This window comes from Molothrus ater, chromosome 24, assembly GCF_012460135.2.
Source record: "Molothrus ater isolate BHLD 08-10-18 breed brown headed cowbird chromosome 24, BPBGC_Mater_1.1, whole genome shotgun sequence".
NCBI lineage: Eukaryota > Metazoa > Chordata > Aves > Passeriformes > Icteridae > Molothrus > Molothrus ater.
In genome coordinates this window covers 6545712-6570236 of record NC_050501.2, presented here as the reverse complement: position 1 = coordinate 6570236, position 24525 = coordinate 6545712, and the positions used below count along the sequence as shown (strand labels likewise).

Sequence of the window (24525 nt, the reverse complement as noted above, 5' to 3'; positions counted from 1 at the left end):
CCCGCCTGGGGCAGCCGGGATGCAGAACGGAGAAGCCGCTCCCAGCTCCGGAGCTGCCGGCGGAGCCCGGCCCGAGCCACGGAGGGACAGCGGGATCAGAGCACCAGAGCAGAGGCTGGACGGACAGAGGGACGGCAGAGCCGGGAGCTGCATCCATCCCCATCCCCCGCGGGAGCAGAGGGGGCTGGGGACCCCGGTGGTGGCCACAGAGCCCCTCTGTCCCCATGGGAACCGCGGTGGCCGCGGCCCCGCAGGAATGAGGCCAGCGCCGCGTTAGATAACGGGCAGGGGGGACACGGGCGGTGACGTGACCCTGGGCAGGGACATCACATCCGTGTCCCTGGGCACATCCCATCCCCTGTCCCTGGGCGGGCACGTCCCACAGCCTCCCCAGCCCCCGCAGAGCTGTGGCTCTCCCTCCCTCCCTCCCTCCCCCGGAGCCTCGGGGACAAATCCGGGCAGGCTGCGTGGAAATAAACCCTTCCTTAGCCAGCACAGCCGTGTCACTGCTCTGTCACTGCTCTGTGTGCCCCAGCACAGCCGTGTCACTGCTCTGTCACTGCTCTGTGTGCCCCAGCACAGCTGGGTCACTGCTCTGTGTGCCCCAGCACGGCCGTGTCACTGCTCTGTCACTGCTCTGTGTGCCCCAGCACGGCCGTGTCACTGCTCTGTCACTGCTCTGTGTGTGCCCCAGCACAGCCATGTCACGGCTCTGTCACTGCTCTGTCTGCATTCCCAGCACGTTCCCAGTCCCCAGCTGGGCAGGAGGGATGAACTGAACGGGGACACGAACTCTGCAGGAATTCGGTGGCAATTGTCAGGAATTCGGTGGCATTGTGGCTCAGTGTCCCCTCAGGGGCACCGTGGCAGATGCCAGGCAGGGAGGCTGATCACCTTGCAGCCCGCCAGGAGCATGAAATCACTTGCAGGAGTTGAGGTTTTGGGGTCAGGAACCTCAAAGTGTCCTCACCAAGGGGACACCAGCGCTGCCCTCTCAAAGGCCAAACCAGCTGCAAACCCAAGTGCTCCATGCAGAGGTGACTCAAGCTCACATTCCCCACAAAAAGCTGCCAGGGTAGAGGGACTTTCACCACCCTGCCAGGCAAGAGTTCCAGGATGAGGCTCCTGGCACGGGCACCTTTGGGTAATGGGGAAGAGAACAACACTGAGGTGTCCCCTCACCCCTTGGGGGGACTGTCACCCTCACACTCAACGCTGCCACACTGTCAGTTGACATATTTTAATGGGTGCATCACTGGAATAACCTCTGAGGCAAGGACAGAGCAGAACCTGCTCCAAAAGCAGGCAGACAAGCGTGCAGTCCCAGCAGCACTCAGAGAACAAGGAATGAATGTGTCCCTTCCTGGAGAAGGAGGACGCTCAGGGAGGGCGCCCAGGCTCCTGCTGGCTCCTGCTCCTCGTCAGTGCCCTGGCCAGGGGGGCTGTGGGAGGAGCAGGGTGGATTTGGCTGGCAGAGCTGGGACACGTTTTTGTCACAAAGCTGAGGACAAAGGCGTCCTTACAGAGCCACTCAGCCTCCCAGCGCCCCGTCCCTGCGCTCAGCCCGACGTCTCCATCTCGGTGACCTCCTCCAGGGGCTGGGTCTGCACCTCCACCTTCTTTGGGGGGACGTAGGAGCCCATCCCAGCAGCACGCTCAGCCTCCTCCTGCGTGTATGGAGCCTCTCGCAGCTGCTTCAGCCTGGGGGCACACGGGGGTGAGATTGTACCTGTCCAGAGCTGCCCCTGGCACCCCCTCACCCCGGGGAATTTGGGTCTGCCCCCACCCCTCACCTCTTCTTGTGCACCTTGGATCTGAAGTGCTCCTTCATGCTGTTCAGGTCCACGAAGTAACGCCTGGGGTGGGAAAGGATGGGGGTCAGGGGGACCCCGAGACTGCAGGGGGGCTGGGGGGGGGGGTCCTGCCGAGGGGCCAGGGTCCCACCACAGCCCTGCACGGGCCTGGGGTCACCCTGAGACCAGGACAAGATGCTCCCCCAGGAGTTAGAGGGGAAGAGGGGACAGGGACCCCCGGAACCAACCTCCGAGGGGACAGGGACCGCCAGGGTCTGAGCAGCCCCTCCAGGGGACAGGGACCCCCAGAGCCTGATCGCCCCCTCCCAGGGACTCTCCCGGGACCCCATCCCAGGAACCTCAGGGACCGGGACAACTCCCGCACCTCCCCCGGGAACCCGCGACCCCCTGGGATCCCCCGGTATCCCCGGTATCCCGCCGGTATCCCCGCCGCACGCACGCGCAGTGCAGGCAGTAGAACTGCGCGCAGCCGGGCAGGTCGGGGTCGATCTCCTGCCGCAGCAGCCGCGCGGCGTTCTCGGGCTTCAGGTCCACGTGGATCTCGTCCAGGTCGCGCCGGCGCCGCTTGGTCTTGAGCTGCCGGGCGAGCGAGTGCGCGCGGTGCGCCCCGGTGCGCCGCCCGTTCCGCGGCGACATGGCGGCCGCACGCCCCGCTGCGCCGCACTGCGCAGGCGCGGGGCTGCGGGACACGCCCACACATTGAGAGCGCTGTTTATGGCCGCGCCCATCCGTGTGAAGCCACGCCCAGACCCGCCAGGCCCCGCCCCCAGCCCGGTGTTCCCCGTCCCGGGACGGTCCTGGGACGGTCCCGGCGCCCCCCCAGCTCCGCTGCCACCGTGCCCGCTCTGCCGCCGTGTCCCCCCGTGCCCCCGCGCTGCCCCGGTCACCGCTGCCATGAGCGGGGCAGGGCTCAGCGTGTCCCGCCGTGTCCCGCCGCCGATCGTGTTTCCCCCGTGATCAATTATAGATGGGGACCCGCGGCGGGGGGAGCGCGGAGCTCCGGCGCCTCCTCTGCACCATGGGCGAGTGTCCCAGCCCTGGGGGTCCCAAGTGGGCGAGGGGCAGCGGGGGGCTGGGGCGGGGGGCTCGGGATGGGATTTGGGGGTGACCGGAGGAGCCGCCCCCGCGCTGCCCCCGGCTCGGCCCGGGCTCAGATTCCTTTTGTGCGGAACAAGTGGCCGCTGAAACTTTAATGAAGCCACCGGATCGCCCGTCCTGCCCGCCCCGCTGCCCGCGGCTGCCGCCGGCTGCGGCCCCGCCGAGCCCCTCGCCATGGCCCAGGGCTTCTGGCGGCTCTACAAGGCCAAGGTGCTGCAGACCCTGGGGGCGCCGCGCCCCGACGGGGCCCTGCAGGACGAGGTACGCTGTGGGGTCCCCAAAAGGGGCCGCCCAACCTCCCTGTCCCCCCCCGCCCGCCCGCAGCCGCGCCCTCACCGGGGGCTTCATTGCAGGGAGACCCGCCCGAGCTGATGGAGACGGCCGAGCCCCCCGCGCTGCTGGAGGAGGGAGCCAGCCCCGTGTCCCAGCTGGCCCGGAAGGTGAGGAGGGGCTGGGGCCGCGGGGGCGGGGGGGACACCGGCGGCCGGAGCTCCCGGTGACCCCGGCGCTGCCCCCCCGCAGGTGCAGGGGGTCGGGGCCCGCGGCTGGCGGACGCTTTCGTCCCTCTTCACCCGCGAGGACGAGCACCAGCTGCTCAGCCCGGAGCCCTGCCCGGACCAGTGAGTTACAGATCGCTGGGGGGGACCCCAGAACCCGGATCCGAGCCCCCCACACCCCATCACCTGCATCCCCCTGCCCGGCCCGCACCCGCGGGGGGACAGCGGGCAGGGACGGGGCACGGTGGGCTGGGGGGAGGTCCCAGGTCCCTGCCCCGACATTTCCGTCCCCGCTCTCTCCCCCCAGCCCTCTGGCCGCCGAGCCGCCCGAGCCGCCCCACAGCGAGAAGGCCCCCGGGTTTTGGGATCTCTTCGCTACCAAGTGGCAGCAGGCGGCGGGGCCGGACAAGGCGGGGCCGCCCCCGGAGCCGGACGAGAGCCCGGGGGAGCCGCCGGGTGACGACGGCAGCGACCTGCGGGAGCCGGAGGAAGGGGCCTTCCACTGGGGCTTCCTGGCCGGCAAACTGGCCGAAATCCGCAATAAAACCGCCCCCAAGGGCAACTAGAGGAGGGTGCAGCAGCCGGACTCGCCACAAGTTATTTGCGGCCCCCGTTGCTGGTGGGCAGCGCCCCGCCCGTGCCCGAGGGCTCTGCCCTGGGTTTGGGTGTCACAGCTGCACCAAAGACCCCAAAATTCCCTTTTTCCCTGAGCTCTGCCTGCTACTTTCCTTCCCTCGCCCCCCAACAGCCCCATTGAAGCAGCTCAGCCCCGAGGGTGGGGAGGGGGAGCTGCCCCCCAGCCCTGGGGCATCCCCCACAGCCACACACACATGCCAGGCTAGAAAACAACCCCAAACAGATTTATTGAGGGCAGCTCTGGCCCCAGCAGCGCCTGTTCTGGGGAGGAGGGGGCTGAGGGGTGGGCACTGCCCACGGGAGGGGGCTCGGGCTCTGCCCACCCTGCAGCTGGAGCAGGATTTGGGTGGTCAGTGGGGGCTGCGGGCCTGTGCCACCCTCCTGGGCTGGGGACAGGAGAAGGAGGGGGACAGCAGGGGGACAGCAGGGGGACAGCAGCCTGCCAGCCCTGAGGCCCCGGGGATGGCCCTTCCTCACCTGCCCTCAGGTGCTCCCACCACACTCAGCCTGTGCACCTGGCAGCTCTCCCAACCCGCAGCATCCCCACGGCACCGGGGCCAGGGGTGCCAGCAGAGCCAGGGGTGCCCCCAGCCCCTGGGCCACATCCCGCGGGGGCTCGGGGCCCGGTCCGGCCAGCGGGAGCCCCGCGGGTGTCCCGGTCCCGGCCGGGCTGTCCCGCTCACACCGTGGACTCCCTGGCAGCCGCCCAGGCTCTCTGGCAGCCGTAGAGCCACTTGATGACGCGGGCGTTGCGCTCCACCACCGAGACGGCGGAGCCCGCCCGGGCGTCCGGCTCCTCCTCGCCCGGCCCCGCGTCCCCCTCGCTGCCCCCCGAGGCCCGCCCGGGCTCGGACTCGCCGGAGCCGGCCCGGGCCGAGCCGCTGTCCCAGCCCGCGGGCCCGAAGCGCTCCCGGCCCAGCAGCTCCACCAGCGCCCGGTCCAGCCCGCAGTAGTTGAAGAAGCGCTCCTGCTCCGACAGCGGCAGCGACACGCGCAGAGCCAGCGGCTCCTTCCCGGGGGCACCGGGCGGCTGCTCCGCGGGCACGGCCGGGATGCCGCCGCTGTCACCGCTGCCGTCCCCTCCCGGTGTCCGCGCCTCCTCCTTCTCGGCGGGCGCCCACAGCATGGGGGTCTCGGGGCTCCGGGCGGGGGGCGAGCTGGGCGGGCTGGCCCTCAGGGGTCCCTGGAAGAGGCGCCGCACCAGCCCCGAGCCCTTGGCGTTCTCCTTGTCGCCGCCCAGGCAGTCCCGTTTCTGCCGGTAGATGATGAGCGAGTCGGGTCTGAGCAGGCGGCGGCTGCCGCTGCGGCGGGACACCGGGGACGGGGGGCACGGCAGCTCCGGGCCCAGCTCCCCGCACTGCCCCCGGGCCAGGCGGCGCCGCCCGTGCGGGGAGAGGCGCGGCGAGCCCCGCAGCGCCGGCTCCTGCCGCCGGCTGATCACCTGCTGCGACTTCACGTACTTGGCCTTGTCGGCCTCCAGGCGCTCCACGGCGCTGGCCCTGCGGCCCCCGCTGCCCCCCGGGCACTCGGGGCCCCGGTTCAGCCAGGCCAGCGGCGAGCCGCGGCCCGGGGCCATGAGGCGCAGGTTGCTGGAGGCGCACACGGCGAGAGTGGGGCTGCCCAAGGGCACCATGGCCCCGGAACGGTGCTGCTGATCAGAACGGCGCTGCCGATCGCTGCTGATCGCTGCTGATCTCTGCTGATCGCTGCTGATCGCTGCCGATCGCTGCCGATCGCTGCTGATCTCTGCTGATCGCTGCCGATCGCTCTGCGCCCTGCGGAGGGGCCGGGCAGGGCTGGTGGGGCCGCTCAGGAAGCTCCTGGGGCTCCGCTCGGCTCCTGGATCTGGGAGAGAGGAGAGTCAGGCTCAGCCCGAGAGTGCAGCGGTGAGGAGGAGGAGGAGGAGGATGGGGCTGAAGCAGAGCTGAGGGTCCCCTCAATGCCACACGGACAGCGCGGGCAGGAACAGCCCCGGGCAGGAAGGGAGAAGCGCCGAGCATCCGCCGGCTTCGGCCGCATCCCAGGAGCGGCTTCCAACAGGAAAAAATACCGGAGCCGGCCGCCGCCTTGTCTTCCCGAGCGGCGGAACAAAGCCGAGCGCTGCCCCGGGGCCGGGGGGGTCCCCGAGCCGTGCCCCCCACAGCCGGCCTGGCCTGGGAGGGAAGATTCCCCTTCCTCCGTGTGCGGAGGGCACGGAACCAGCCCTGGGGGACAGCAGGGACACGGGGCCGGGCCGAGCAGAGCTCACGGGAGCAAACAGCCCAGGGAGCCTCAGCCACGCAGCTCCACACGCAGCCCACGGGCTCCACACCGCACCCAGGCCGAGTACACACGGGGAAACTGAGGCACGCGGAGTGTTTGGCCCTGTGCTGGTCCCGGCTGGGGACCGTCACCCTCCCCAGCCCAGCCCCGCGGTCCGGACCCGTGCCAGGAGCCGTGCCAGGCAGGTGGGGGATGCTCTCGCTCACCTGAGCCCTCGCAGGGATGCAGGGATGGGATGCAGGGATGGATGCAGGGATGGGATGCTCCAGTCTCACGAGGCTCCTGCGGCAAACTGAGCCCAGAGCCGGGAGCAGCCTCATATAGAGAAGATGAGGAAGAGGAAGAGCCACCCATTAACCCGTGCCAGCCCAGCCCCGCGGCAGGAGCCCACCCGTGCTGACCCTGGCCAGCATTAACCCCTCTCCTCCCGCAGCTCCAGCTCGCCTCTGCTCCTCTCCTCCCTCCACTTCCTTACGAGAACCCCGCCGGCCTTTCGGGATCTGCAGCAGCGATTTTTGCCTCCAGTCTCTGTCCCCCTGCACAGGGCAGGTCAGGAATGGGGCAGGGAAGCCGCGTCCCCTCCAGCAGCTCCTCCTTCTACACCCACCCCAGGGTGTGGGGGCAGCTCAGGAGCAGGAGCCCACCTCAATCCCCTCCCCAGGATCCCACCCAGGTGGGGAGGAGGAGGAAAGGTCCTTCTGGCACCTTCTCCGGTGGCGTTGAAAGGGTCAAAGCCAGCCCCGAGCCGGCCGTTCCTGCCTCTTCCCCCCGGGAAGGGCTGTAAATCGCAGGAAGCCACAATGGGCTGGAGCTGGCCCAGGGGTTATTTTTACCACTGCCCTCTTCCCTTCCCGAGGGCCGAGTGCTCCCACAGGGACAATCCCGGCCCCCTCCATGCCCAGCTCCAGCCCGGGGGGCTGCGAACGTGGCACTGGAGCAGAGGGCAAGGAAGGAGCCGCTGCCCCCCGGGCTGGGCTCCCGGGCCCTCGGAGAGGAGCCAGAGCCCCCTGCAGCCCCTGGCTTGGGGCAGAGCTGGGGCGCAGCCGGGCTGATCACAGCGACCGAGGGGGCTCAGGGCGACAAAGCCCCGGCACGAGGGGGGCTCTGTCCCGAGATCTCCGTCCCCACCCCAGTTCCTTCCTGAGGAGCTGCCGGGAACGGGGCCTGGGGCTGTGCCCGGCACCTTCCCGGCCGATGGCAGCGGGGCAGGAAGGGGCTGGGGCCAGGACTCCTGTGCGGGAAAACGGGGGCTGAGATGGAACCTGGGCAGGGTGAGAGGGGCCAGGTCCTGTTTGAGCTCTGCAGGCTGTAAAAAACCCCCGTGACAGCAAGGAAGGGACAGACCAGCTCTGTAATAAACCTGGAGAGCAGCACGGCAGGCAGCACTCGGTGCGGCTGCACTGCAGCAAACGCGGTGGAGGACAGGGAACAGGATCGGGCCAAGGGATGGAGAAACCCTCGGCAGCTCTGGGATCTGCCTCTGGATCCCTCAGCGGAAAGGCGAACGCCACCGGGCGTGGGAGGCTTGTCCGACGAGTTTAAAAACCTCCAGGGTTCAAAGGGGCACGAATAAACCTGAGAGCAGCGCCCCAGCCGAGCGTGCCCGGGCAGGGCGGGACGGGAGCGGCCCCGGGGCTGCTCCAACCCCAAAAGGCTCCAAAGCCACGGCAGGGCAGGGCTGGGACACAGGGACAGCCAGGACAGGCCCAGGAGGAGATCCCGGGGCTGCTCCAACCCCAAAAGGCTCCAAAGCCGCGGCAGGGCAGGGCTGGGACACAGGGACAGCCAGGACAGGGCCAGGACAGGGCCAGGAGGAGATCCCGGGGCTGAGGGAACCAGCCCAGGGTCAGGATGGAGGCCTGAGCCCAGCACTGCTGCAAAGGTTTTTAGGTTTTATCTGGTTCCATCCCAAACCTGAGGGTGAAGGAGCCTCTGGAACGAACAAGAACAGCCTGGGCTCAGCTCCTCTTCCAGCAGTGGTCACTTGACACCTCCCTGCTCCTAAAAATGGGGTTTCAGATTTCTCCAAACCCTTCCAGAGCTCCTGAGCAGCACCTGCAGCAGCTCAGGCACTCGGGGTGGTTTGTGGCATCCCAGGCACATCCCTGTGCCTTACAGGGCTGCAGCACAGAGATTTCCTTGGCTGCCCCTGGCAGCAGCACCCAGCCCACTGAGGTTGGTGGGTGAATGTCCTCACTGGCTGCCCTGGGCCAGTCCCTTCTGTCCCCAAAGCAGCTGGAGGGACCCAAACCAGGAGCCAGGGATGTCCCAGGGGCTGTGAGAAAGGGGAGAGCCCCAAAACCCCGGGCTGGCTGTGCCCCAAGGAGGGGAGAAGCTGAGCAACGTCCCGAGGGCTCTGCCTTGCCCACAGAGCCCCAGGGAAGCTCTGGTTGGACCAAAACAAACCAAAACCGAGCTCTGGTTGGACCAAAACAAAGCAAAAGCACCAACACAGCAAGTTCCCAGCCCTGGGAACGGGGAGGGGCAGGCTGGAGCCCGAACCTCTGGGGCTGGGCTCTCCCAGCCCAATGAGCTTTAATTATATCTCATTTCTGCACCAGGGCATTTCCCTGCAGGCTTCCCCACCCTCCCGAGGGGCTAAATATATTTGAAGTACAGCACATATATATTATATATGATATATACATATATGTGTGTGTGGATATATATATAATGTGTATATATATATATATAATCTCAGATTTACTTTTCTTCATTTTGTGGGGAAGGAATTCAGCTTGTGTCTCTATTTAAAATCACCACTCTTAAAACTAACCCAAAAGTGGGACTTTTTCCTTTACTCCAGGTCTTTAATCCCCCTAAAAAAAACGAATCTAAGCCCAAACTGCACTGACCCAAGCACAAGGCTCCAGCCAGGTGGGCACGTGCCCATTGCAGGTGGGAATTCCTGGCACAGGAACCCACGGGGCACAGGGCTGGGCTCGGGTTTCCTGTGGGTGTAAGAAACTCCAAGAGAAACCCAACTCACAGCATTTCCAGTCCGCAGGTGCCTCTGTCCAGAGCGCTGCTAATTAAAACATGCAAATGAGGGCCACGCTTTCCTGTCATGGGTAAGTAATGATGTTTCCTCACCCCTGCTCCCAAGGCTTCTCAGGGCGTGTGGGAACAGCAGGACGCTGTCCCTGGAGGGCAGCACTGACACTGCACTCACTGAGAGCACTTCCCCATCAAGTCCTAAAACCTCAGCGAAATTCAAGGTTTTATTTCAAAAACAGTCATGAACTTAATAAATTACACAATAATTTTCCTCATTATAAATTCTCCATAAAATATATTTTACAGTTTTCAAAGAAAAACATGGAAAAAACCCAAAAATCTTTCCCAAGTGCTGAAAAGTGTCTTGACTTCACGTCAAGCTGGTGAACAGCCCCGCAGCTGCTACAACAACTTGATTTATTTTCTCAAAACAAAAGACCTCAGACAACAAAAATCAAAGAGAACACAGAGCTCGAGGACTACCAGTGTCACCCAACGGCGAGGATAAGCACCATGAGAGGGATTTCAGGTACCCCCAACCTATAAAGTGGCAATCAGTGCAAAGAAACACTTTGGGAGTCAAAAACCCCAAAACTTCCCTGTGCCAGCCCCTGATTTCTGCCCTGCAGGCAGTGGAGCCTGCAGAGGGGACCCAGGTGATTCACAGAGCACCTCAGAGGGGAGCAGTGCTAATTCTGGTTCTGTTCTGTTATTCAGGCTGGGCAAGGGAGGGGGATGCTCACCCCTTTGTTTTGAAAAAGCCCCCAAGTTTAACGGGAATTACAAACCCCCTTTTCTCACCCTGCTGAGATGTGAGAACTGGGAGGCAGAGTTGGCACAAGCAAAGTGTGTTTGTCTGAGGATCACTCCCTAAAAGGATGAAGTGAAAGGAAATAACAAGAATTACAAACTAAGGCCAGCTGGGGACAGCCACCAGCTCACACAGCACCAGGTAAGAGCCACCTGCGGCCTGTAAAGCCTCAGAAGTTGGGTGGAATCAGAATCCTTTGCTTTTGGAAAACCAAAAAATAACATTTTGTTTATTTGCACTCGGAAAATAAACACTGAGTGCCCAGAACTGCTGTCCCAACACCAAGAGGGAACAGACTTCAAAAAGCAAATTGTACAAGGAAATACTTACAGCCATTTCCAGGTAAGATTTGGGTGGGGGGGGGAAAAATCAAATTCAGTTTTGTAAAGAAAACCAGCCTTTCCTGCAGCTTGAAAGGCAATGTTAAGATGCTGCTTTTTTCCAAAAGGTCAGAGTGGATGGGAGAGGTCAGCCCTGCCCCAGAGGAACAAAGTGCTGTGCTGGGACAGAGCTGCTGCCAGCCCTGCAGTGCCAGGGCCCCAGTGGAACCTGTCCCAGCAGCAGCAGAGCTGGGCACCAGCAGCTCCCCCTGCTCCAAACCAGAGCAAATAAAGATCACTTCTTTAAAAGGAGGAAAAATGAAACACAAAACCAGCTCAGGCTGCCGCCCTTCCCGTACCTGAGCTCTCTGCCAGCAGGTGTGAGCAGGGGACAGAGCCACCTCTGTCCCCTCATCCCCACTGGGTCTGGGGCAGGGCCACAGAGCAAAGGCCATGACCATTGGGTTATCAGCTGGATTCAGCTGGTGGGAAAACTGCTGCCACCACGTTTAGAAGGATTTTGAGAATGTGCTGCTGGATTCCCTCATCCGTGTTTCCACAAACTGAGGGCACAGAACTCTGCTGTGATAAATCCTCAAGGTGCTGTGGGAGTATGGACACCAGGGCAGAGAGCGTGCTGAGAAAAGGCAGATTAATTGATTAATAAAAGCCAAATCAAGTGATCAGTGAGCCAGCCCCCCTGCCAGCACCTGACTGTACATTTCTAATTTGACTCCCTCAGTGACGAGCTCGTTAAGCTCTAAGTGCCAAGACCAGCCATGTTAGCACTTGGAAAGCAGCTGATCCCCTTGCATTGCTTTTTTTGTTTACAAAGTCAAGTCTTTGAAATTAGATAACAAAAATAAATAATGAAGTCATTCAGGCCTGGGGAAGAAGGAGATTTTCTCACTCACTTTCTTCACCCAGATTTCTAGCAGACCCCAATCATCCAGACCCACAGCAAATAATTTAAGTGCCACACACTCCCAGTCACTCATATACATAAATATATACACAGACTACATTACAAAGCCTCAAGATTTGCACTGCCAGCATGCAAACCTTTTTTTTTTTCTTCTTTTTTTTTTTTTTTTTTTTTCCATGAGAGTTCCTAATACTGCCATAGGAAACTGGAATGTGTGAGGCACTCCGTGACAGAGTGCTGGAAATCAAGTAGTGTTGGCTCCTGCCACATCGCCGTGCCAGCGCAGCCCGAGGAACACCCTCAGCCTCACCCGGGATTTCAGACGCGGCCAACTCCACATTCCTGTCGGGAATCTCCAGCGAGCGAGGTGCTGAGCACCCCCTGCAGGTGAGCCGGGGCTCAGCCCCTCACGTGTCCCAGCTGCTGTCCTTGAAGGCGATGTTCACCAGTCTCAGCTCCAGCTCGAAGGCGTCGGGCCGGTCCTGCGGGTTGGCCGCCAGCATCTCCTTGATCAGCTGCTTCATCCTGGCGTTCATGGACTTCTTCTTGACGGGGATGAGCAGCTCCATCTTGGGGTTCTCCAGCAGCGCCTCGCCCACGGGCACGATGGCCGTGCCCTGCCTGACGTAGCTGCCCAGCAGCTCCTTCTTGGTCTCGGTGTCCACGAAGGTGATCCTCTCCAGCATGGCCCAGATGATGATGCCCAGGGCGAAGATGTCGGCCTTGGCCGTGTAGTGGCCCTCCCAGACCTCGGGGGCCATGTAGAAGTCGGTGCCGCAGGCGGTGGACAGGAAGCACTTGTTGACGTTGACGGGCTCCTCGGCGCTGTGGCCCGAGGCCGAGCACACCTTGCTCAGCCCGAAATCCGCCACCTTCAGCGTGGGCTCGGCGGGCGCGCGGCCCTGCGAGATGAGGATGTTGTCGGGCTTGAGGTCGCGGTGGATGATCTGGTTCTTGTGCAGGAAGGCCAGGGCGCTGCTGAGCTGCAGCATGAAGCTGGTGTTGGTCTTGCGGCTGGGCTTGCGGGACAGCAGGTACTCGTTCATGTCGCCGCCATCGCAGAAATCCATCACGAACCACAGGTAGTAAGCACTTCTGGGGTCAAAGGCTATTTCTCCTTTTAACGAGGTTTCTACGAGCTGCAACGAGGGGAAGAGGTGATGTGAGTACCTGGTGATGGTGGGAAGGAAAGGATTCGATGGAAAAATGCATGAAATCAGGATCCTCACAGAGAGGGGAAACTCGGGTTAGTTACACAGAAGGAACTGTTCCCTGTGGGGCTGGTGAGGGCACAGGCTGCCCACAGAAGCTGTGCCTGCCCCTGGACCCCTGGAAGTGCCCAAGGCCAGGCTGGAGCAACCTGGGACAGTGGAAGGTGTCCCTGCCCACAGGAATGAGATGGGGTTTAAGATCCCTTCCAACCCAGACCAGTCTGTTTGACCCTCCTCTCAACAATCCAGAGAGCAAGGTACTGCAAGGGGGAAAGAAAACATGATGCAAATGTTTTTATGTAAAAGAGAAAAAAAACAAAATCACAATGTATTTGCCAGCTTCCTTATCTTCCCTCGTGTGGAGCGTATCAAGCTCCGGCTCCTGCCCAGAAGCAGAGCTCGACCCTGATAACAGAGTTTTTAAAGATACCCAGTGGCCATTGCCCTCCCATCTGTCCCAGCTGGACAGTGTCCCACCCTGACAAAGCCTGTCCCACCCACTTTGCCAACAGCTTTTCGGGATAAACAAAGTCTCACAAGTGACTCCGCACTGCTGTATTTATCCAGGAGAGATTTTTAAAGCCTGGTCTCCATTCCTGACACATCCATGAATTCCAGCAAGTTCACACAGGATCCTGAACTCAGGAGAGCACTGATCTGCAGGCACAGCTGAGCACGGAACACCCTTCCCACCATCATTATCCACAGAGTATTTTCAGGAACAGCCAGTTCTTACAGCTGCTCCACACAGAAAGCAAAGCAAAACCTGCAATCATTTTACTAATCCTGTTTACACAACTGCATTTGCCTCTGCAGCTCCTCTGAGGTGGCTCTGGAAGGAAAATCCTGCAATTATTTCTGTTAGTAGTAAACCAATGGATGCTAAATCAAACTGGCTTTCAAAAATGAAGGGGTGTGTTAATATCTAGAGAGGAATTTTGAAATGCTTTTAAAAAGTGACCTTTCCAAGAGAAAAAAATGGTAGCAGTTTACAGCTATCTTCTTTAAAGAGTAAATCTATTTTAGGGCTAAAAATTGCCTTCTTTAGGGTTTGTAGTCAGGAACTGTGAGATTAAAGTATCTCAGGAGAGCAGGGAGTCTCCCCTGCCAAGAGAGCACCAACACAGAGTCACAGGAGCTGCACTTGCAGATATTGTGAGAGCCAAGACAACAAAATCCACCCCTCACATCTGTGCCGGTGGCAAAGCACAGCAGACAATGCTGACTGAGGACTCAAACTCTACAGATTTGGTTCAGCTGGCGCTGAGAATCTGCCCAGAGCTCTTCCCCAGGCTCCTCAGCTCCGTGCCATCCTCTGGGAGAGCAGAGGGGCTCTGACTGCCCTTGGCTCAGCCCAGGCTGCTCCGGAGTGACCCTGGCAGCAGCTCAGCTCTGCCCTTTGCCCTCCCTCCTGCAGCAGCAAAACAAAATCCGTGCTGTTTGCACCCGGCAGGCCCGAGCCCTGCGCCAGCTGCACCCCAGCACCGCCATCCCAGCCAGAGCTGGGAGCTCTCCCCACCTTCAGCTCCACCCCGGCGCCTTCAAAGCTCCTCCCTGCACATCTGCCCTCCCTGGCAGCTCGGCAAACCAGGAAGGTAAGGCTCTGACTCCTGCCCTGGCCAGTGCTAGTTTAGCCCAATCCTTCCCTGAAAACAAGGCAGGAGCAGCTCCCGGGCCACGGGGAGCTGGCACAGCCAGGGATCCTGGTTCTGGCACAGCAGGGTGGCAATGAAAACTGAAATAAGAACAGCTGACCAGGGAGGACACAGCAAACACCGAGCAGGCTGTGGCTTCTTAAACCAGGAACACTGATTTCTGCCCGGGGGTGATTTACACTTAGGGCTGCTTCTTGACAAATCATTGTCTCCAATGGCTTTCCAGAGCTACTGATTCTTCAAACATACACATCTGCAGACTTCAAGGACACTTTCAGAGTGATATGTGTTCCCTAATTTATACTCTTTGAAGAGATTAACAGTTATTTATTAAAAAATAAAGCCAGCTCGTTATGTGCTACCAATTGATGCTTGCTTCTCAAAGAATTTTTTAAGCACTGGCTTCCTATAAATCAAGACACTGATTTCCAAGGCACCCAGGATGGAATTCCTCCAAGCTGTGTCCCAGGACAGGAGTGCTCTTTAACCTGCACCTGCCAAGAGCTCCACAGCCTGCACCTCCCCTGGGCTTCACCTGCAGGGCTTCCTCAACTTATCAAAGCAGATTTGCATTAAACACAAATTCTGGGGTCTTTCAGAGCAGCACAGCTTCAGACACAAGATCCAGGTGATTGCTGAGGTTTTTTTGAAAGCTCTCTATTAAATTCTGGGTGTTAGCAATGCAGACAATCCTCTGGCCTAGCTGAGGATGCCTCAAACCCCTCCTTCCTTCCCCCCAGCTCAGCATCACCCATGGCTTCCACCCCATCCCCTCAGCCTCGTGTACCTGCAGACACAGGGAGGAGCTGGAGCCAGGGGACTCCAGCTTCAAACCCAAGGTCCAGGTGATTGCTCAGTTTGTTTCTAAAGCTCTCTATTACATTCTGGGGACAAGCAGTGCAGCCAATCCCCTGGCCTAGCTGAGCACGGCTCAAACCCCGGGGCTGCTCCACCTCCTTCCCCCCAGCTCACTGTCACCAATTCCTTCCACCCCGTCCCCTCGGCCTCGTGTACCTGCAGACACAGGGAGGAGCTGGAGCCACGGGACTCCAGCTTCAAACCCAAGGTCCAGGTGATTGCTCAGGTTCTTTTACAAATCTCCATTACATTCTGGGGACAAGCAGTGCAGCCAATCCCCTGGCCTAGCTGAGGATGCCTCAAACCCCTCCTTCCTTCCCCCCAGCTCAGCATCACCAGTTCCTTCCACCCCGTCCCCTCGGCCTCGTGTACCTGCAGATACAGGGAGGAGCTGGAGCCATGGGCCATCTTCTGCACCATGCCATCTTTCTGCAAGATGCACTCCTCCAGGTGAATGACGTTGGGGTGCTGGCTCTTGATACTGCTAAGGGCCCAGAACTCGCGCAGAGCCAGTTCCACGTTCTCGGGAGCGTGGCACCGGATCTTTTTGACGGCCACGCGGGCACAGGTCCTCCTGACGAGCGCTTCGTACACCACACCATAACTGCCACGACCAACCTCCCGAATTAGATCGTACTTAGGCTGGCTACTCACCATCTTCAGGAGCAAAGGTTCTGGGGAAGGGGGAGAAACCCACACAGCTAAAGCTTAGGCACAGGAGCCGGGCTGTATTTCCCCCCCTAGGGGCTGGCCTGCCCAGACCCCACCACTAACGGGGGTTCAGAACGTTCCAGAAGCTCCTCCATAAACCTGCACCTCCCTGCCAGGGACCAGGTGAGAGTGAAATTACATCTTTTTGTTACAATTTCAAATACAGCCCGGCGTGTTCAAGGTGGCAACAATTCAAACCTAGACTGGGATGGTGCCGAGACAGGGCTATGGAGAGCGCCCCTGCTCCTCTGCCTCAGCGTCTTCCGTGAGCATCTGCAGGAATAACAGCAGGCTGGCATGCTCCCCATCCAGCCTGGAGAGCACAGCAGGTCCCAGCTGAAGGCCCTGGGTGGGCTGTAATTTTAATTAAACTGCCTTTTTCTGGAGGTGGCTGCAGGAGCAAACGTTTCTGTTATGATTGTTTAACTCAGAGAAGAGAAAGCTTCAATCGCTCCCCGTTTATCTTTTGAGGTGATTGATTTTTCACCAAGCCTCCTCTGCATGAGGAATCTACAGCTATGAAAGGTTAAAAAGGATAACTGATTGCAGAAGTTTGCGCCCAGCATCTAACTTTCACTTTTGCTCAACAGAGCAAGGACAAAAGTTAAGTTATTGCTCTGAAAGTAAAACAAGAGACACACACACAAAAAAAAAAAAGGAGGGAAAAAAAAAAAAAGCCACCAAACCCTGCTGCAGATTTATGAGCCTCCCTGCACGCTGCCCTACAAGATTACAAACCAAACACCAGCACCACCTTCACACAACCAAACCAAAACGGGTCACTGACTAGAGACAGCAATAAATTAAAATAAAAAAAATTAAGAGCTTGACTAGCCAAGGATCACTGGTCAAACAGAATGAAACGCAAAACCAAAAGTAAAATAAATAAATAAAATCACACTGATAGATCAGAACTACAATAGCTTTAAGACAGCCAGTGATAAAGGTAATTCTCTTTATGTCAGGCAATAAGGACCACATTGAAATGGCCTGTTATTAGTAGGAAGATCTCAAGTATTTCCACTGCTTTAGGCAATATTTTCTTTTTTTAGAAAAAAAAATAAAAAAAAAAGAAAAAGAGAGAGAAAAAAGGTATCATCAGTCTCAGGCAATGCTAGAGAGATATTTTAACCTTTCAGCAAAGCTGTGTGAGGGACATTGGCAGTAAGGATTTGAACCGAGATGTGCCGTGTGTGAGGAAGGCGGGAAGGGCCGAGGCTGCACCTGCAGCAGGGCTGGAGCTCCAGATCAGAGCCTGAACACCGAGATCCGAGGGGCCAACAAGGGCAGGAGCTGTAAATTCCCATCGGTACCGAGATCCATGGGCCAACAAGGGCAGGAGCTCCGGGGCAAACACCGCGCCGCGTTCCTCCAGCACGGGCACAGCGGGTTCCGAGCGGGCACAAACCGTCCCCTGTACCGGGAGCTGTTCCCGAGCCCCGGGGCCGCCCCCGGCCCCGCTCCGGCCCGCGGTGCTGCGGGGCCCCGGGGCCGGCCCGGCAGAGCGGACACCGGGCCGGGCAGCGCCGCCCGCCGCGTTAACGGCGGCGATTATAGAATAAATATATAGAGGATATAGAGAATTAATATAGGTAATGTAAATGCACCCCTCCCGCTCGGCGCGGCCGCACCGGGCCCCCACCTGTGAAGGGAAGCACCAACGTACCGCTCGCCCCACAGCGGGGGATGATGCCTGCCCGCTGGGCCCCTCCCGCCCAACCTGCAGCGCGGATCCCGCCCGCTCCAACCCCCGGGGGCCCGCGAGGACGAGGGGCCGGCACCGGGCCGAGCCGGGCCGGAGAAGCCGCGTTACCTCAGCGCCGCCGCCGCCGCCGCCCGGCCGCCATCTTAGGGCTGCGCTCCGCCCGCCCGCCTCTCTCAACGAGGTCACGCCCACACCGCCACGCCCACCGAGTGGTCACGCCCACTCCATGCACACCGCCCTGTGATTGGTCAGCTGAGGGGGCGGGGCGAGCGCGGTGGGTAATGTATAATTACATGAATTAATCAATTAATTACTGAAATTTCTGTTTATTAATTAGGAGGGAATTGTTCCCTGGCAGGGTGGGCAGGCCCTGGCACAGGGTGCCCAGAGCAGCTGTGGCCGCCCCTGGATCCCTGGCAGTGCCCAAGGCCAGGCTGGATGGGGCTTGGAGCAGCCTGGGACAGTTTGAGGTGTCCCTGCCATGGCAGGGGTGGCACTGGATGGGCTCTGAGGTCCTTCCAAAACAAACAGTTCTGGGACTCTATGGTTTACTGCTTGGCGTCCAGAAAAAATCAGTACAGCCCCTCTGGCCCTTGGTTGTGCTCTGGCTTGGTGTGACAGTGACACAAGAGCTGTCGCCCCTGTCTGTTCCCTGTTCTGTGCCATGGCTCCCTTTCCTCCTCAGGCTGCAGGGCTGGAAGTGCCCCCCATGCCCGGGAGCCCTGTCACAGGCCCTGCTGTCTCCCCAACCATTGCAAAGCCACCCCAGGGGCATTTTTGGGAGAAGCCAGGGCCACCCAGTGCTCAGAGCCCTGTGAAGCCAAGCAGAGGGAGATCCGTCCCTGTAGTGGGCTCTGCAGGGTTAATTGGGAAGGATCCCGGGGTGATTAATGTCCTGGGTCCTGCCTAAGCTGTCCCAAGCCAATTAGGGCCCAACGAGCCCCTTGTGGGTTGGGAAAGCTGCTTAGGGCATTACACCCCCTCCGTTCCTGTGAATCCCCTTAACCGAGTCCCGAAGCAATTAATTAATCAATGTCACCCGGGCAGGGCCGGGTCATGTCTGGGTCCGGGGAGGGTCTGATCCCAGCGCTGCCCTCCTGGCTGCCCAGCCAGCCCCGTTTGCTGCCAGGGCCTCGCTGGCAGAGCCCCAAGTGCCCGAACGGGAACGATTTTGCAAGATGTGCCTGGCAGGTCTGGGCACAGTCACTCACTGCACACGTGAGCCAGGGAGGAAGGAGCCCGAAACAGCTGAGGGACTGCCCTGGAGGGAACAGGGGGGGGTCAGTGCACCCCAAAACAGCTGAGAGGCTGCCCTGGGTGAGGACAGCAGGGCTCAGTGCACCCCAACACTCTGTGCCTGAGCACCCAGGTGCCCGTGTGTCACACATCTGGGTACCTGTAGATCCATTTATCCATGTACTGGTGCATCCCTGCACACCTGTGTGCTCACAGAGCTCACCTGTACACCCCCGTACCTGTGCACTGGGGTATCCCCTGCACCCCATACCTGTGCAGCCAGGTGCCCCCTGCACCCAGGTACCCCCTGCACCCCATACCTGTGAACCCAGATATCCCCTGCACCCCATACCTGTGCACCCAGGTGCCTCCTGCACCCCATACCTGTGCACTGGGGTACCCCCTGCACCCAGGTACCCCCTGCACCCCATACCTGTGCCCCCAGGTGCCCCCTGTACCCTGTACCCGTGCCCCCAGGTGCCCCCTGCACCCTGTACCATCTCCTGCCCGCAGTCACTGTGCTCACCCTGCCCCACGCTGTCCCCACTGGTGCCCCCTGTGCCAGGGGTAGGGTTACCCTGGGCAGTGCAGCTGCCAGCTCTCCCTGGGGCCAGCCCTGGCCCCTGCCCAGCCGGCTGGCACCGTGTCCAGGGCTCTGCTCACCCTTTGCCCCCACAGCCGTTTCTGGGTCAGCTCTTGAGCCCCCAGCAGCGAGGCCAGCTGGGTCATGGCAGTGCCAGGGCAGTGCCAGGGCTGTGCCAGGGCAGTGCCAGGGCAGTGCCAGGGCAGTGCCAGGGCCCTGGGGAACAGCTGAGCAGCCCCCACTGGGCCTGGGCTCATCGAGGAGCCCCCAGCCCTGCCTGGGGAGGGGGCACCCTGTGTCTGTGCCAGCCTCGGGGGCTGTGTGTCCCCAGAGCTGCCTCTCCCCTGCTGGCACTCAGGGAGCCACGGTGAGCTGTTGGCACCCCGTGTTGGTCATGTTTTGGGTGGGGAAAGGGACAAAGTGTACAAAGCACCCCCTGCCGCAGCTGGGCCAGCTCTGACAGATTTCTGGAACCACCACCCCGCCCTAATGCCCCCGGGGCTGGTGCGTGCCCCGCCTTGTCCCCAGGGCGATGTTTTGGGGTCCCGTTTGGGGCAGCGCGTGGCCCTGTTTACCCCGCAGCGGCTCCAGCCCGGGCACGTCCGCGGCACGGGCGGGCAGCGCCTCCTGGACAGGCTGTGCCCATCTTGTTTACCGGCCCTTCCCGGCCCGGAACGGGTGTCAGGTGCTGTCCGGGACACCCGACACCGCGGCGGCGGCGGGAGCCGCGTGACACCGGGATACCGATAAATAGCGGGGCGGGGGGCGCCGGCAGCGAGAGGGAGCGCTGCGAGGAGAGCACGGCCGAGCCCATGGACTTCCAAGCCGGTATCCTGCAGGATGGCAGCCCCATGGAGAGCCTGGAGAAGCAGCTCATCTGCCCCATCTGCCTGGAGATGTTCAGCAAGCCCGTGGTGATCCTGCCCTGCCAGCACAACCTCTGCCGCAAGTGCGCCAACGACGTCTTCCAGGTGAGCGGGGTCCCTGTGCCCGGCCTGGGGACACCGGGGTGTTGTGGGGACACCGAGGGACCCTGCCCGTGTTCACGTCCCCCTCGCAGGCCGCCAACCCGTACTGGCAGAGCCGGGGCAGTTTGATCTCGGGGGGCCGGTTCCGGTGCCCCTCGTGCCGCCACGAGGTGCTGCTGGACCGCCACGGCGTCTACGGGCTGCAGAGGAACCTGCTGGTGGAGAACATCATCGACATCTACAAGCAGGAGTGCTCCAGGTGGGCGCCAGGGTTATGGGGACACGGGCATGGCCCTCCCGTGCCCCAGCAGCAGCACTGAGACCCCAAGGGATCGCACTGGGGGCCTTTCTGCTCAGTCATCCCCAGTTCAAATCTTTTCCTGACTCAAATCTCCCTCCCTCGATCAAAATCTTCCTCCCTGGACCCAAAACTTCCTCCTCCAACCCAATTCTGCCCAGCAGTTTGTGCCTCTGGCTGTCCCAGGGGGATGGCAGGTCCCTGGGGGTGGTGGCACCTCCTGCTGTCCCCGGTGCTCCTGCTGGAACATTCGGGGGCAGATAAGAGGTGTGGGGAAGGAATGCAGGCTCTGCTGTGACAGCAGCACCGGGGCTGATAAGGGGCACAGGGACGGCTTGGGGGAGCCCAGTGGGGACCAGGATGGAGCTGGGAGGGGACAGAGGGGTCACAGGCTCTCGAGGCAGAGCGATGGCCCCGGCCAAATCCCCTGGACCACTGTAAATATTGTGTGAGAGCCATGGGGACGGGGACGATGGCACGTGGCAGGTGTCCGTGGCTGCCGGGGGGGCCGGGGGGCCCGGGCCTGTCCGTGTGTCAGAGCTCTGCCTTGTCCCCACGTCCCTCCTCACTGCCGATGGGACAATTGAGCTGCAGCCCCCGTCTGGGAGCCCCCGGGGCTTTCTGGGTGTCCCCACCCCGGTCACACGATGGGTGACAATAAATCCGGGCAGCACAGGGCTAAAATTAGGCACTGGTGAAGCGCCTCTGGATCGCAGCCCCCCCGTCCCCAGTGCCACCCCTGCCGTGGTGCCCTAAACTGGGACACACTGGGGTGTGCAGGGACAGAGGGGCTGGCGGCTCCAGAGGAGCAGCTGTGGGATTGTGCCAGGTCCCCTCTTTCCTGGGGACCTGATTTTGAGGTGACAGAGGGGGTGTCACCACGGTGGGGGTGAGGCTGAAGTGGGGACACCGTGGTGGCAGGGGTGTCCCTGTAGGGGGAACATCACCCTGGTGTGGATGTCACCCTGGTGTGGCTGTCACCATGACGGGGACATCGCCCTGGTGTGGATGTCACCATGACGGGGACATCACCCTGGTGTGGCTGTTGCCCTGGTGTGGATGTCACCATGATGGGGACATCACCCTGGTGTGGATGTCACCATGGTGGGGACGTCACCGTGGCCGTGCCACCCTCTCCAGCAGGCCCCTGAAGAAGGGGGAGCACCCCATGTGCAAGGAGCACGAGGACGAGCGGATCAACATCTACTGCGTCACCTGCGAGGTCCCCACCTGCTCCATGTGCAAGGTCTTCGGTGCCCACAAGGACTGCGAGGTGGCCCCTCTGGAAAGCGTCTTCCAGGGACAGAAGGTGCCCTGGGGGGGGACCCGGGGGGGCTCAGGGCCATGTGCTGAGCTGGGACAGTGACAAATAACTGCGGGGATGGCTCATGGGGTATTAATAGCCCCCGGGTGGCTTTGCCCAGGAGACAGGCTATATTTAGAGTATTTAGAGCAGCCGTGGCTGGTGAGGGGTGTGGGGGAGCAGAGCTGGGATGAGCAGTGCCCAGCCCGTCCCCAGGCTGGGATGGGAGAGGTTCCTGTCCCCACAGGAGCTAAAACTTCTCTCTGTCACTCACCAGACTGAGCTGAACAACTGCATCTCCATGCTGGTGGCGGGGAACGACCGCATCCAGACCATCATCTCCCAGCTGGAGGACTCCTGCCAGAGCACCGAGGTGAGGAAAGGGGGAAAGGAACCCCCAAAAACCCGGGGGTGAAACCTTAACAGGGCACGGGGTGGAGCCCGTGGAGCAGGGATGCTGCGGGCGCCGGAGGGACTCACGGGTGGCATCCCTCGTCCCTTGTCCCCGCAGGAGAACAGCGAGGCGGCCAAGAGGGAGCTCTGCGCTCGCTTTGACGCGCTGGCGGCGCTGCTGGAGGAGAAGAAGGCGGAGCTGCTGCAGCGCATCTGCCGGGAGCAGGCGGACAAGACCGCCTTCATCCAGAGCCTCATCTGCCAGTACAAGGAGCAGCTGGAGAAGTCCAGCCGGCTGGTGGAGACGGCCATCCAGGCAGCCGAGGAGACCGGGGGCGCCGCCTTCCTCATGGTGAGACCCCCAGGCCCGCCCCGTGGGGTCCCACTGCTGGGGACAACCTGCTGGCTGCTGTGGCTTCACTCACCTCCTTCTTCCTCTTCTCTTCCTCCTCCTCCTCCTCCTTCCCCTTCTCTTTCTCCACAGAACGCCAAGCAGCTCATAAAAACGTAAGTTGCTCAGACTGGAGGAATCTCCTCAATCCAAGCCCCACGGGCAGGATTCGGGGAGTGGGGCTGCCCCACGGCCCCCAGCTCGGGGAGGGGACAGGGACACACGCACACATCCGTGCTCTCCCTGCCCAGGATCGTGGAGGCCTCCAAGGGCGCCCGCCTGGACAAGATCGAGCAGGGCTATGAGAGCATGGACGCCTTCTCAGTGAGCCTGGAGCACCTCACTGAGGCCGTGCACGCCCTGGACTTCGACCCCGGTAATTCAGCCCCCAGCTCCCCCTCACCGACCCCCACCCAGCTGGTGACACCCCCTGCTCCTCCTGGTGCCTCCTGGTGACCTCTGGCCGCTTGTTTGCAGCAGAGGAAGATGAGGAGTACTTTGATGGGGAGGAGGAAGAAGAGGTGGAAGAGAACGCAGCGCCCGAGAGGACAGTGATGGGTAAGGGGCTGAGCCCACCTCCCCAGGAGCCTCCAGCGCCCACGGGGGAGCTCTGGGGGCTTGGGCTCTCCTTCATCACCCCATCCTCTCCCTCGGCAGCTTCCCTGTAGCCACAGCAACGTTGGAAACGCCCCCGGGCACGGGATGTCCGGCGACGCCTTGGGGATGGGGGGGACACAGGGCAGGGCCCGGCAGCCTGGCGAGCCGGCGCCTGCCCCAGCACAGGACACTTTTCTATACGGGTGCAAACAGGACAATTCCGCACGTTTTGTAATTCCCTTGTTTTGTATATAATTGTCACGCATTTGAAATCCGTGTATTTTGTAAAGAAAACCGCTGCCTCGGGTGGTTCTTTCCTTCCTCGCCTCTCGCTCCCGCCGTGGGCACCGGGGGTGGCTTTGCCGGGCTGGTGCCATCAGCGGCGTCCCTGCCGGCGCCCGGCGTGGCACGGGGACACCTCCGGCCCAGCTCTTCATTTCCAGCCCCATTAGCACCTCTGGCAGCGCTGGCAGCCGCTCCTGGCCGCCCGCCCGGGATGTAACAGGTCGGCACCCGGCAGGATTTATCTCCTGGGCATGGGGTGTCCTGTCCAGGGCTTGTCCTGGGCTGGAGATGGGGCACGGGGGGGCTGAGGATGCTCCAGGCTGGGCCAGCCCCCGAAATGGGGATGGTGTGGGCATCGAGCTGCTGGTTTGCTGCTGAGAAATGCACCTGGGGTGAAATGCATCGACTGAGCTCAGAAATGCACCTTGGGTGAAAAAATACACCACAAATCTGATATGCATCCTAAATGCAAAAGCACCCCGTAAATGCTTTTCTCCTGCAAAAACATGAGTCCTGCTCAGAGGGGAAACCAAGGCAGCACCCAGAGCTGAGCCCCGAGTGCAATTACCGCAGGGTAATTAACGCTGCTCAGCCAGGGGGGGGGCAGGAGCCCCTGCTGTGGAGAGGGGGGTGTACAGGTTTATCCATCACACGGCTGGATCCAAACTGGGGGGGTTCCAAAGCGGGGAGGGGTGGTCACCGTGTGCTTCGGAGGGGACATGGGGATATTCCATAGATTCCATCCCCCTCCGCACCCAGCCCGGGCCTGTGCGGCTCCTGGGGACGCTCGGGGGGGGGTCCCAGAGCAATCCCCCACCCCAGCAGCAGCACAGCCCCCCGGGAGAGGGGCCCAGCCCGGGGCAGGCCCCGCGGGCGCTTTGCAGCCGGCCTGGCCGTCCCTCCTCCAGCCGGGATTTGCACACGAATCCCGGCTCTTCACACGAGCCAAGGCCACCGGCTGCCACCAGCGC

At 61.3% G+C, this 24525-nt stretch overlaps 5 protein-coding genes across 9 annotated transcripts; 2 read left to right on the top strand and 3 right to left on the bottom strand.

Moving 5' to 3' along the window:
• Positions 1-1224: 1224 nt before the first annotated feature.
• Positions 1225-2470, bottom strand: ZNF593 (zinc finger protein 593). Of its 2 annotated transcripts, XM_036397100.1 has the most exons (4): positions 2254-2470; positions 1794-1856; positions 1524-1701; positions 1225-1442 (listed from the first exon to the last, which is right to left on the bottom strand). In XM_036397100.1, exons 1-3 carry the CDS (start codon positions 2448-2450, stop codon positions 1560-1562), a joined length of 402 nt encoding a protein of 133 aa, XP_036252993.1. In that variant the 5' UTR covers positions 2451-2470; the 3' UTR covers positions 1225-1442; positions 1524-1559. The 2 variants fall into 2 exon arrangements, with proteins under 2 accessions (XP_036252993.1, XP_036252992.1); XM_036397099.2 differs by having other exon boundaries at positions 1225-1701.
• Positions 2471-3071: 601 nt separating this feature from the next.
• C24H1orf232 (chromosome 24 C1orf232 homolog) lies at positions 3072-3975 on the top strand. The gene is made up of 4 exons (XM_036397104.1): positions 3072-3173; positions 3266-3352; positions 3435-3532; positions 3717-3975. The coding sequence occupies exons 1-4, from the start codon at positions 3087-3089 to the stop codon at positions 3973-3975; spliced, it is 531 nt and encodes a 176-aa protein (XP_036252997.1). The 5' UTR covers positions 3072-3086.
• A 271-nt stretch (positions 3976-4246) lies between these two features.
• FAM110D (family with sequence similarity 110 member D) lies at positions 4247-6547 on the bottom strand. The gene is made up of 2 exons (XM_036397080.2): positions 6514-6547; positions 4247-5890 (listed from the first exon to the last, which is right to left on the bottom strand). The coding sequence occupies exon 2, from the start codon at positions 5676-5678 to the stop codon at positions 4725-4727; it is 954 nt and encodes a 317-aa protein (XP_036252973.1). The 5' UTR covers positions 5679-5890; positions 6514-6547; the 3' UTR covers positions 4247-4724.
• Positions 6548-9510: 2963 nt separating this feature from the next.
• PDIK1L (PDLIM1 interacting kinase 1 like) lies at positions 9511-17690 on the bottom strand. 2 transcript variants are annotated; one of them, XM_036397044.2, is made up of 3 exons: positions 17609-17690; positions 15457-16837; positions 9511-12499 (listed from the first exon to the last, which is right to left on the bottom strand). In XM_036397044.2, the coding sequence occupies exons 2-3, from the start codon at positions 15739-15741 to the stop codon at positions 11768-11770; spliced, it is 1017 nt and encodes a 338-aa protein (XP_036252937.1). In that variant the 5' UTR covers positions 15742-16837; positions 17609-17690; the 3' UTR covers positions 9511-11767. The 2 variants fall into 2 exon arrangements, with proteins under 2 accessions (XP_036252937.1, XP_036252938.1); XM_036397045.2 differs by having other exon boundaries at positions 15457-15758; positions 17609-17647.
• A 2427-nt stretch (positions 17691-20117) lies between these two features.
• TRIM63 (tripartite motif containing 63) lies at positions 20118-23563 on the top strand. 3 transcript variants are annotated; one of them, XM_054517223.1, is made up of 9 exons: positions 20118-20290; positions 20380-20546; positions 21729-21894; positions 22166-22261; positions 22400-22633; positions 22766-22788; positions 22924-23048; positions 23150-23230; positions 23330-23563. In XM_054517223.1, the coding sequence occupies exons 1-9, from the start codon at positions 20132-20134 to the stop codon at positions 23338-23340; spliced, it is 1062 nt and encodes a 353-aa protein (XP_054373198.1). In that variant the 5' UTR covers positions 20118-20131; the 3' UTR covers positions 23341-23563. The 3 variants fall into 3 exon arrangements, with proteins under 3 accessions (XP_054373198.1, XP_036252932.1, XP_036252928.1); XM_036397039.2 differs by having other exon boundaries at positions 21726-21894; positions 23153-23230; XM_036397035.2 differs by having other exon boundaries at positions 21726-21894.
• Positions 23564-24525: the final 962 nt, after the last annotated feature.

What these genes read in the sequence shown, in the direction of transcription:
- TRIM63 (XM_036397035.2), top strand. Translation starts at nt 20,132, where the DNA reads ATGGACTTCCAAGCCGGTATCCTGCAGGATGGCAGCCCCATGGAGAGC. An exon ending in TACAAGCAGGAGTGCTCCAG is followed by an intron (nt 20,547 to 21,725) that starts GTGGGCGCCAGG and finishes CACCCTCTCCAG; the next exon opens with CAGGCCCCTGAAGAAGGGGG. An exon ending in GGGGCGCCGCCTTCCTCATG is followed by an intron (nt 22,634 to 22,765) that starts GTGAGACCCCCA and finishes CTTTCTCCACAG; the next exon opens with AACGCCAAGCAGCTCATAAA.
- C24H1orf232 (XM_036397104.1), top strand. Translation starts at nt 3,087, where the DNA reads ATGGCCCAGGGCTTCTGGCGGCTCTACAAGGCCAAGGTGCTGCAGACC. An exon ending in ACGGGGCCCTGCAGGACGAG is followed by an intron (nt 3,174 to 3,265) that starts GTACGCTGTGGG and finishes GCTTCATTGCAG; the next exon opens with GGAGACCCGCCCGAGCTGAT. An exon ending in CCGGAGCCCTGCCCGGACCA is followed by an intron (nt 3,533 to 3,716) that starts GTGAGTTACAGA and finishes CTCTCCCCCCAG; the next exon opens with CCCTCTGGCCGCCGAGCCGC.
- ZNF593 (XM_036397099.2), bottom strand. Translation starts at nt 2,450, where the DNA reads ATGTCGCCGCGGAACGGGCGGCGCACCGGGGCGCACCGCGCGCACTCG. An exon ending in TTCTACTGCCTGCACTGCGC is followed by an intron (nt 1,857 to 2,253) that starts GTGCGTGCGGCG and finishes TTCCCACCCCAG; the next exon opens with GCGTTACTTCGTGGACCTGA. An exon ending in TCCAAGGTGCACAAGAAGAG is followed by an intron (nt 1,702 to 1,793) that starts GTGAGGGGTGGG and finishes GTGTGCCCCCAG; the next exon opens with GCTGAAGCAGCTGCGAGAGG.
- PDIK1L (XM_036397044.2), bottom strand. Translation starts at nt 15,741, where the DNA reads ATGGTGAGTAGCCAGCCTAAGTACGATCTAATTCGGGAGGTTGGTCGT. An exon ending in GCTCCTCCCTGTATCTGCAG is followed by an intron (nt 12,500 to 15,456) that starts GTACACGAGGCC and finishes CCCTCGTTGCAG; the next exon opens with CTCGTAGAAACCTCGTTAAA.
- FAM110D (XM_036397080.2), bottom strand. Translation starts at nt 5,678, where the DNA reads ATGGTGCCCTTGGGCAGCCCCACTCTCGCCGTGTGCGCCTCCAGCAAC.